Source organism: Gouania willdenowi, chromosome 5 (genome assembly GCF_900634775.1).
Source record: "Gouania willdenowi chromosome 5, fGouWil2.1, whole genome shotgun sequence".
Classification (NCBI taxonomy): Eukaryota; Metazoa; Chordata; class Actinopteri; order Blenniiformes; family Gobiesocidae; genus Gouania; species Gouania willdenowi.
The window spans coordinates 42,566,089-42,577,907 of record NC_041048.1 but is presented as its reverse complement, the minus strand read 5'-3'; the positions used below and the strand labels follow the sequence as shown (position 1 = coordinate 42,577,907).

At 37.0% G+C, this 11,819-nt stretch overlaps 1 protein-coding gene across 1 annotated transcript; it reads left to right on the top strand.

Moving 5' to 3' along the window:
• The first annotated feature begins 589 nt into the window (after positions 1-589).
• On the top strand, positions 590-11,035 carry cfap92 (cilia and flagella associated protein 92 (putative)). The gene is made up of 10 exons (XM_028446986.1): positions 590-689; positions 2,389-2,553; positions 3,515-3,726; positions 3,790-4,036; positions 4,105-4,182; positions 4,346-4,453; positions 6,780-6,964; positions 8,810-9,543; positions 9,611-9,802; positions 10,846-11,035. The coding sequence occupies exons 2-10, from the start codon at positions 2,391-2,393 to the stop codon at positions 11,033-11,035; spliced, it is 2,109 nt and encodes a 702-aa protein (XP_028302787.1). The 5' UTR covers positions 590-689; positions 2,389-2,390.
• The last annotated feature ends 784 nt before the right edge of the window (positions 11,036-11,819 follow it).

Below are 11,819 nucleotides of genomic sequence, written 5' to 3'. Positions count from 1 at the left end.
AAATATTTGAATTTTGATAAGACACAAATGTACATAGTGTGGCCCAGATACAAAAAAATAATATTTTTTTACTCCAATTTTAAAAAAACTAAACAAACAAAAAAAAAAAAAAACGTTTCAATAAAAGAAAGAAGTGTTCAAATGAAATTATTTGGGTCTCAAATATTTTTATTTTTTCCATTTGTTTGAACACTTTCTTTGAAATGACTTACTTTTGATTGAAATTATTATTCTGTTTTTTTCTGTTTTTTTTTTTTTTTTTTTGATTGAATAATAAAGACACAAATTTACCTCCATAAACAATAAAACATGTAACTTATAGAAACTCAACCTTTGGACTTTATTTGTTCCTGATTTTACTGAAAACATCTTAAAAGTTTTAAAAGAAGCAGGATTAAAAATGAGAAATTAATAATAAATAATCTGCAAATGTTGCCATTAAACGTGAGGTTAAGTTTTAATATATTATGATGGTTCAATATAACTTAATTAAATATAATTTAACTTGTGTTTCACTAAAAAAAATAATAAAACGATAAACAAAAACCCGGAAGTAAAGGCGTTTCCGTGGTTGTCATGGCGACCTGCCGTTTGTCAGACGGAGCTAATGTTGAAACTTTTCTGTGAAGAAAATCAAAGTTGAGCTTCTTTTAAACTCCAGATTCTCTTAAAGCTTTAAGAAAAACAAGGTAGGAATATTTTACATTAGATTTATTTATTTATTGAATAATAAAAACACATCTACCTCTGTACTCAACATTTTTCAGTGGCTGGTTAGCGAGTTCGTTAGCGACATCTTTTTAAAAAAAAGCATCAAAAGATGATAATATTGAGAATGTTTCCCTCTAACGTAATATTTAGTTACTGATACACTGAAAGCTGAAAGTAATAGATTACAAGTACTCATGTTACTGTAACTGAGTTACTTTTATGGGTATTTGTAATGATTTGAGTATATTTCTACATCAGTTATTTGATTTGTATTTAAGTACGTTTCAAAATGAGTAAAGTAATTCATTACATTTCTACAAACTGTTAATGAGTAAATTATTATTTTTAGTTTTAAAATGATTAATGGACTTTGAGAAACTACAATAAAAGAAATAACCAGACAACAATCAAATGTTTCTGACATGTTTGCATTTAAACATAGGAACAGTATCATATGTATGACCAATAATAAACTAAATAACTATGTACTCTTTCATTGAGCTACTTTTTACGTATTGATATGTAGATATATCAGAACTCTTTATATCTCTGACTAAATCAATGAAAACTTTATTATAATTGTTTTGTTTTTTTATCCATTAATTTAAACTTTTACTGAAATCATTTCACGATTGTGCTGCAGATCAGTTCATTTATTGGTGAACAATAATAAAGGTTGAATGCATTAAAACAATAATTTAAGGTAAATGTCCACACACGATGGATACCACAGAATAAATGAATGTGTGTCTCAGAATGACTGAGATGATGGTGGAACTGTTCCTCTGTGGTTCTGGACACAGTCCTGTGTGGTCCACGCTCCTTCAGGCGTGTTAAGTTTGGTCTGTTTCCACTGATCCAACAGAAAAACTACTGAAGCTTCTGGAACAAAAGGAGAGACCTCACAGTGTGTCACACTTTAGTTATTCAGTCCTGTAGAGCTCAGCCTGTGGATCATCATCATCATCATCATTGTTAAAATGACAAGAAACATGATTAACCTGATGCTGCATTACATGTGATGCTTTTCTGAGAAATACATGCTAACACGATTTAAAGAAATAACTGAACCTGTAAACCACTTTTTACCTTTCAGCCCGTGACCCCAAAAATAAATGTTCAACCTTTATTTATTCATCTGAATAATATCCACTGTTATCCAGGAATGTTTATTATTATTATTATAGTCATCTTAAAGATGGAAATCCTGGTTTTAATCACTAATAAAATGGTTCAAAATGACCAAAAATGGTGGAAAAGGTGATGAAATGGGATTTTAAAAACCACAAAAATTGGTTAAAAGTTGGTAAAAAAAAGGTTGAAAGTGTCAATATCGGAACATTTAGTTTAAACTGGCAAATAATGGGCATGACAAATGGTAAATGTGGTTAAATTGACAAAAATAATCATGAAATATGGTGAAAAGAGGTTAAAAGGAGCAAAAATATGGCAAGAAAAAGTGATGAAAAATAGGTTTAAATATGGTGAGTTTGGTGTAGTTGTAGAAAAAGGGTAAAAATAAAAACATGGGATCAAATTGTTTAAAAATATTCTGTTTCTTGAGGACATAGATTGTTCTTTGGAGATTTTATAGTACAGACTGGGCGTGCTTCAGGAGCCCCGCCCATAATCAAGGCTTTACTTGAATCATGTGTTTGGTTATTGATCGTCTATCAGAGATGAATCGCTGTGATCAGGAGGACATGGAGGAAGGACTGGGAGAAGATGTCAGAGGCCTTCAGACTTCATCACATTTAGAAGATCAGTGTGACATCATCGACCAATCAGACGCTTCCTATCAGGTCACATGGACCGTGTGCATCGCTGTGGCTGTTCCTAGAGGTATGTTTATGATTAGATATTAGAAACATCTGCTGCCACTAAAGCAGGGCTTCTCAACCTTGGGGTCCGGACCCCATTTGAAGTTGCGAGACACTGGGAAGGGGTCACTAAATGCCTTCAAAAAACTAAGAATAGTTTTTAAACAATTTCAGCCAATTTTTGCTTATTTTTACCATTTTCTGCAACTCCACCAAACTCACCATATTCTAACATATTTTCATCACTTTTTCTTGCCATATTTTTGCTCTTTTTAATGTATTTTTGCTACATTTCTGACACTTCTACATCACATTTCAATGTCTTTTCTACACATATTTTTTCACTTTCCAGACATGTTCAGTGCTTATAAACCATTTCTAGCACTTTTACACCTAATGTCACATATGTTGACCCATTACTGTCATTTTTAACCTTTTTTCACCAGATTTCAACATTATTTTTGCCAATTTAATCACCTTCACCATTTGTCATGTCCATTATTTACCAGTTAAAACTAAATGTTCCTACTTTTTAAACATCACCCCAACCCCCCTTCCCCCATTTCTGCCACTTTTAAGCCACTATTGACACTTTGAACCCTTTTGTCTGTTTTTATCCACTCTAATTTACAACTTTTAACTATTTTTTGTGGTTTCTAAAATCCCATTTTCCACCATTTTTGGTCACGTTTAACTCATTTTATTTTTGATTAAATCATGGATTTCCATCTTTAAGATGACTTAAAGGGAGGTCACTCGACATTGTGTCATTTCCAGTAATTTATAAATTGATTTATGAAGTAATCTAGTCACCAGAGTCACTGAAGTCACTTTAGGGGGGAACGCACCTTTGGTTTCATTTGTTTAATTGAGTTTGTGATTTTTGATCTCAATCATCTCTTAACAAACAGGCCACGCCCACTCAGAGCTCTGATACAATGAAGGTGATCCTTTGACCCTAGCTGTATTATATTCATTCTCAGGTGAAGAAGTCGACAATGGTGAAATGTCCATAAAGTCAAAGAAAATCCCTCCTAAAGGTTCTAAAGGTTCTGCTTCGTTGGTGAAGGTACTCCAGGCTCAGAGCTGGTTCCACGTTGAATATAAACTGCTTCCATCAGACACTCACACTACTCAGGTGGACGTACTGGTGTTTGGAGACGTGGCAAAGCTGTACCGACATGATGGATCTGAGGTAATAATACATAAAGAAAGAAAGAAAGCAGCAGATTTTCTTCAATGGTTGGTTCTGCTACAGATTGTGAGAACGTGGCATGAAGCAGACCAGACCTGGGTCGGATGGGAGAACCGACGGAACGTTAAAGTAGACAAGAACCTGGTTCTAGGTCTGACCTCTCATCAGATCAGGTTACAGATATGGACCAGGAAGAGCAAACTGTGTGCTCAGGCTCGCTATCAGAGGATGAAGGGTCTTTATCTACCTCAGCATCAGAACCATCAGAACCATCAGAACCATCAGAACCATCAGAACCAACAGGGAGGAGGTGAGCCAGGAGCTAAACAACCAGAAACAACTGTACACGAATCCATTTAAATGACCTTTGACCTTTAGGATGTGTGAAGACAATGGTGTTCAAAGCGAGGAAGGAGGACCCAACAGGGTCTGAGGCCGAGCTGGGAACACACACAGGTTCTTTACCTCATTATTAATTCATTCATCACAACAGGAAATTATCATTTAGTCTGAATTTAAACATTCTGAGGAAAATTGTTGTTTTAGTTTTAATTCAGTCCTAATCCTTCAGCTCGTCTAACTGAACTATGTGATGGATTGACTCCTCGTTCCTCTGCAGACATATATCATCATCATCATCATCATCATCATCATCATCCTGCTGCTGTGGACATGAAGAAAAGAGGAAGTGCATCAATGAGCATCAGCCTCATGAGTTTGATCTCAGGTCGGTTCATAAAGCTTGTTAGTCTATGTATGTCTACTAATAGTCTATAGATTCAGTAGTACTCTATAGATTCACTAGTAGTCTATATATATTCACCAGTAGTCTATAGATTCACCAATAGTCTATAGATTCACCAATAGTCTATATATTCACTAGTAGTCTATATATTCACTAGTAGTCTATATATTCACTAGTAGTCTATAGATTCACTAGTAGTCTATAGATTTACTAGTAGTCTATATATTCACTAGTAGTCTATATATTCACCAGTAGTCTATAGATTCACCAATAGTCTATATATTCACCAGTAGTCTATATATTCACCAGTAGTCTATATATTCACTAGTAGTCTATATATTCACTAGTAGTCTATAGATTTACTAGTAGTCTATATATTCACCAGTAGTCTATAGATTCACCAGTAGTCTATAGATTCACCAGTAGTCTATAGATTCACCAGTAGTCTATATATTCACCAGTAGTCTATATATTTACTAGTAGTCTATATATTTACTAGTAGTCTATATATTTACTAGTAGTCTATAGATTCACCAGTAGTCTATAGATTCACTAGTAGTCTATAGATTCACTAGTAGTCTATATATTTACTAGTAGTCTATATATTCACCAGTAGTCTATAGATTCACCAGTAGTCTATATATTCACTAGTAGTCTATATATTCACTAGTAGTCTATATATTCACTAGTAGTCTATAGATTCACTAGTAGTCTATATATTCACCAGTAGTCTATATATTCACTAGTAGTCTATATATATTCACTAGTAGTCTATAGATTCACTAGTAGTCTATATATTCACTAGTAGTCTACATATTCACTAGTAGTCTACATATTCACCAGTACTCTACATATTCACCAGTAGTCTATATATATTCACCAGTAGTCTATAGATTCACCAGTAGTCTATATATTCACCAGTAGTCTATAGATTCACTAGTAGTCTATATATTCACTAGTAGTCTATAGATTCACTAGTAGTCTATATATTCACTAGTAGTCTATATATTCACTAGTAGTCTATAGATTTACTAGTAGTCTATATATTCACTAGTAGTCTATATATTCACTAGTAGTCTATATATTCACTAGTAGTCTATATATTCACTAGTAGTCTATATATTTACTAGTAGTCTATATATTCACTAGTAGTCTATATATTCACTAGTAGTCTATATATTCACTAGTAGTCTATATATTTACTAGTAGTCTATATATTCACTAGTAGTCTATAGATTCACTAGTAGTTTATAGATTCACTAGTAGTCTATATATTCACTAGTAGTCTATATATTCACTAGTAGTCTATATATTCACTAGTAGTCTATATATTCACTAGTAGTCTATAGATTCACTAGTAGTCTATATATTTACTAGTAGTCTGTATATTTACTAGTAGTCTGTATATTTACTAGTAGTCTATATACTCACTAGTAGTCTATATATTCACTAGTAGTCTATAAATTCACTAGTAGTTTATAGATTCACTAGTAGTCTATATATTCACTAGTAGTCTATATATTTACTAGTAGTCTGTATATTTACTAGTAGTCTGTATATTTACTAGTAGTCTATATACTCACTAGTAGTCTATATACTCACTAGTAGTCTATATATTAACTAGTAGTCTATGTATTCACTAGTAGTCTATATATTTACTAGTAGTACTAGTTGAATGTTTTTAGTCTACTACACTGTTTCCATGTTATTGCTCATATCTCCCTGAGCTCGTATTATACTTTATTTATTAGTGTCTAAACTTGTGTCTCATCCTACATTAACCTTGAATTTAAGCCTTTTTTCATTCATTTATTTCTGATGTTTTGCTCATTTTAGAATTTGAACCTTTTGGTGTATTTTAAAAAGTTGTGCCACAAATTATTATTGTGGATGAGAAAAAAAGTATGTGTGCATTTAAAAAAGACTGTAATTTAAAAAAAAAAACTGGCAAATGTTTCTGTGTACCTCCTTAGAGGTGTTCAAGTACCCCTAGGGGTACACGTACCACAGGTTGAGAACCACTGGTCTACTAGTAGTCTATAGACCCACTAGTAGCCCTAATGAAGATGAAATAGGAGGGATTAGAACTAAATAAAGCTCTCTGATTGGTTGGAATACTATTAAAAGCAAGTTCTAATTAGCATATGATGCTAACTAGTGACACCATTTAGCTTCACTAGTAAAGTCACTAGTAAACCTAAACTAAGTAGTTGTACTAGTACTGAGAATATGAACAGAACAGTGAAGCAGAGCAGGGAGAACATGCAAACTGCACAGATCACTGCTGTTTCCCTGGTTGTTGCTGTAGGCGAGTCGTCGCTGACTGAACGGTTCTCTGTACGTTCTGAGGGTGTGTTGGAGATGGTGTGTAACGTGTGTGTGGACCAACCATTGTTATCCACTGACCTTCAGACTGAGCTCAACCCACTGGTTCTCAACATAAGGTCTGTGTCCTCCATGCCTTCATCTCCCGTCCCGTTCCACGTCCTACAGGTGAGATGTTCAAGGTTCAAACCAGGGTTAGGGTCAATTACATTTTTCAATTACAATTCTGTCTTTAATTATCCATGTTCAATTACAACTCAATTCTGATTACGTTGACCTGCATTTTTTCCAAATTACAACTATTATTTTTCCCCTTTAAGTCAATTACAACTAATTACAATTACTGAGCCTTTAATAAATAACGCTTTAGGTTACTCACATAGCCTCGGTTCTATGAGTAACATGAGTGAGATGTCTCACTATGGGATGTGACCTCTGTCTACATTCCTCAGAAGCTCTCTATTTCCCTCCCACTTCCTATAAAAGGAGGACACGGACAGGTGCGCACCATTCATATAAATAAACCTTTTCTCGTTCCAGAAAGAAGGGCAGTCTGGTGAGACATCTCACCCATATTACTCATAGAACCGAGGCTATGAGAGTAACCGAAAGTTCTTTTTCATCATATTTCATGAGATGTCTCACTATGGGATATGGAAACTCCCGTAGTGTAGACATGCTTATCGAGCGGCACCAGCTGATGACATCAGGACAATAAAACCACCCGTGCCACGCATTTAACGGCAACATGCGTCTCTGCGGAGACACAGCAGTTGCACAGCTACCCCAGGGACGTGCTACTTTGATGAGCAGCTCAGGGAAGACCGGGAGGATTTGCCTCGGAGCGCCCCATGAAATGGTGAGCTTCTTCCCCTCATAGCGGGACCTGGTGGTTTGAGTCACAACGCTGGGCCAAAGAATGGCCAACTGTGTAGCAGCAAGTTTACACACGTCCACCATGTCCAGTCTCAAAGGATAGGAGACAGGCATGGAGCCCTCCATGTCCTCCTGAGAGGCAGCAAGGGCGGCCGACAGTTCGTCCCGAGCCGGGGTGACCTCGTCCTCATACTCATCACAGTCTATAATGAAGATGTCTTCGTCAAGTGGGGAGGTATCCATGTTCAGCTGAAAGCCCCAGCTGGAGCCTTGAGCAGCAGCAGCGTCCAGAGGAGTCAACTTTTCTCCGTCCACCGTGGCAGGAGCGCCGTGTGCAGAGGATGGGGGCCCTGCTCGAAAGATGTGCCAATGTGCTGTGGAGGCACCAAGTGTTGAACACCGCACAGTGCCGACATGAGCCCGGGGACTTTTATAGGAGGTGGGAGGGTCTTCACCGGCCAATCAGGATTGGAATAGTGAAATAGAGTGCTTCTGAGGAATGTAGACAGAGGTCACATCTCATGAAATATTATTAAATGTAGCCTTCCTCTTGTGTTAGCTTTCTGTTAGCATCTCTAATGCTAACGGGTCAGTTTGACTCATGTCTATAATCAGCTGTAAAATACACTAATAAATATTATCTATCATATAATTAGTTTCTCATCTATTGATTACCTTGTTAGGGTTCTTAATCAATCAATGAATATATTGGTTTTAATATTTATGGTGTGGACGTCTGAGCCTTTTTCATGTCACTATATCCATTTTAAAGTTTTAAAAGAATGTAAAAATTATACTGAAAAGAAGTGACAGGTGAACTATGTACAGTATATGTGAGACATAGAAATGGTTTAAAATTAATCAAATTGTAAATGTTCATGCCAATTACAATTACCAAGTCAATTATCTGAACTCAATTACAATTACAAGGCAACAAATTATTTCAATTAAAATAACAGTTATAATTACGTAATAATTGTAATTAATAATCAATTATGTGACTATAAATATAACTGACCCCAACCCTGGTTCAAACTAACATGTTGGACTGAACCTTTGTGTAGTCACTCTCATTGTGTGTGTGTGTGTGTGTGTGTGTGTGTGTGTGTGTGTGTGTGTGTGTGTGTGTGTGTGTAGGAGGAATGTGTGGGTGTGTATTGCCAATATAAGCTACACACACAGGACAAGCACAGGACCAAGTGTCACAAACACAGAGCGAACATTGACCTCAGAGACGTGAACGTGATCCTAACTGGTCTGATGAGTCCAGAGGAGCTCAGAGACCTGCTGTCTGCTCCACTGATGGAGATAGAAGTCCACGACAGAGACAGGAAGTGGTTGAAGGAGAACGTAACCACAGGTGATGACAGGAAGCAGAGCTCAGCATTAGCCAATCATGGAGTAGCACGACTGGACCTCTCTGATCTGCTACAGGGGAGAAGAAGAAGTGTGGAGGAGAAGTTAGTGATCAGATGTTCTCCTCCACCTCTAATGGCCCCCACTAGCAGACCCCCCCTTCCTCAGGGTCATTACTATGACTTTAACTCCACCCTCAAAGTAAGGGCGGAGCTAGCCCACCCTGTCATGCTTTCTGCTCCATTTGGACGCATCGTCTTCATCGTTGGATGCAGTGGTTGGTCTATGATGGACGAGCTGAGCTCAGAGATCATCACCATCAACTCTGAAGCTTTCGCACTAGGACACACACACACACTTCTGTCCAATCACCTCATGAACTTCCACCATGAGGACATGGAACATCTGGATGTGATCAGTGGATTCCACCTGATGGACCAGAACAAACACATCTTTGTTCTAGAAGGACTCGCTCAGAAAGCAGTGAAGAGACTGTGGGAAACGTTCCTCATGAAGTGAGTCCCACCTCCACATGTTCCACTGGTTCCACATGGACTCATGGAGTGTGTGTGATGTCTGCAGGAGGAGGTACATCGAGGAACCAGTGGTCGTTCTCTACAACTCAGAGCTGGGCTTCTTCAGACGTATCTATGAAGGTCTGGACCTGAGTCTGAGACCCATTGTTCTGCCTGAACCTCTGGAAACCATCACCAGGAGACCAGTGATGTTCATCAGAGGAACCGTCCCACCAGCCTGCCTCAAGGCTTTATCCAGGTAACACACACACACACACACACACACACACACACACACACACACACACACACACACACACACACACACACACACACACACACACACACACACACACACACACACACACACACACACACACACACACACACACACACACTGAGGCAGAGGGTGAATGAAGCTGATTGGACGGAGGTTTCTCACTCCTCATTGGTCAGGTGTGTTGTCATGGGAACCTTCATAGCATCATGTTTATCATGTGATCAAAGCTCCACTGTAACCATTAACGTCTCTGAAGCTCATTAAAATGCATCAGTGAGATGTTTCCATTACTCGTAAACTGGAGATGAAAAAACCCACATTTTGAAAAAAACAATCAAAATATAACAAAAACTTTTGACACACATCTACTAAACATTCAGAAATACACCAACCTTCATATTTAACCGAGTCATAGTTCAGTTTCTAAACCATGATTTATAAAAATCCCTCCAAACAGGTTCTCACTGATTCTGGTAAAGAACGTTCCATAGAATCTGGATGAACGTTGGCATCGTTGAGGGTTTTGAAAAATCCAAGATGGCCGACAAAATGACCTAACTCTATAATTGGTTCTAATTTTGCTGTGCAATAATATCAATTACAGAGTTCTCGAGGTCAAGGAATTAATCTATGTAGAATCTAGTAGGAATTATTTTAGATTAGATTAGATTTTAGCTCCTTTTGTCAATAAATATTCCTTTTCCTTATTATTTTGTTCTTTTTGACACTTTTATTTAATTTTTGTCCCTTCTTTAACCATTTTTTTTGCCACTTTTAATCCCAGTCAGCTACCTTTTGCCCAATAAATATTGTTCTGTTTTCCTCCTACATTTCGCTGATATAAACCACCCGTTTCCTCTTTTTTACCCATTTTTCTGCCAGTCTTGACTGGCTTTTGGCCCATTTTAGTCACTTTTCACTCTTTTCTTGCCACTTTAGGACCATTTTATGCCACTTTAAACACTTTACTCATCACTTTTTCACCGTTGCTTGGTGGAGTCAGTCAATATGAACTTCCTCAGGTTGCAGCAGCTGACTGAGGTTAAGCAGATGAAATCAGCGGTGGATTGTGACCTGTTTCCATCAGCTGAGATGATTCTGAGCTTAAAGAAGGAATACGACTCCATCCACAGAGGAAACACACACACTTCATCCAGGTGTGTGTCCACACACACACACACACCTATGAGCACAAAACAGTTCATCAGTTAGACAGTGGTCAGTATGAAACATTATGATTTAGTTTTAAGATTAAGATTTACTTAAACATTTAGATTCAACATTTATATTTGCCTTGTACATTTAGATAAGTGTACACATTTTTAACAATTATATAATATATGCTGTTTTACATGATATTCTGTCTCAAATGAAATAAAAATGAGCTAAATATGTTAGCTATGAGACCAAGTTTTTACATTCAGTACCCATAGTGTGTGTGTGTGTGTGTACGTTAGCACAAACACTCCATCAACGGAGCAGCTTTGTTTAGATCATCCATTTCATACTGAAGCAACACAGTGTTACCATGGTGACAGAATGAAAATAAAAACAATAAACAAATGAATTAAAAATAGAAAGTTAATTTGATTGATAACATTCAGCACAGTTTACAGTTCTATGAGTGCTGATGTAGAGACTTTTTACACTGTATCACTTCTCTGTTCAGGCATCCAAATAACCAGAAATGTTTGTGTTGCCATGGCAACAGCCTCATCTCCTTTCTCCCTTGTGGACCTATTTGTGTGGGCGGAGCCAAATAAATGATTAAGTTAACAAATCATAATCTGTTAATACTGTTGACTAATAAAATGTGTTTGTAGAACTGTTTGATAAAACATGAATATCAGCACTGGTGTGATATTTATCTACGACACCAGAGCGCTGATATTTCAGCTCAACAGCACCACCTACAGGATGACATTGATTCAATACATGGACCCAGCCCTAGTATAAACTTCACTTCCTGTTCACTCACCATCACTGGTTGTTCTCC

Bases quoted from the DNA above. Each gene is read 5' to 3' on its own strand.
- cfap92 (XM_028446986.1), top strand. From the start codon at position 2,391: ATGAATCGCTGTGATCAGGAGGACATGGAGGAAGGACTGGGAGAAGAT. The intron at 4,454-6,779 runs GTCGGTTCATAA...TTGTTGCTGTAG, and splicing joins CCTCATGAGTTTGATCTCAG to GCGAGTCGTCGCTGACTGAA. The intron at 9,544-9,610 runs GTGAGTCCCACC...TGATGTCTGCAG, and splicing joins TGGGAAACGTTCCTCATGAA to GAGGAGGTACATCGAGGAAC.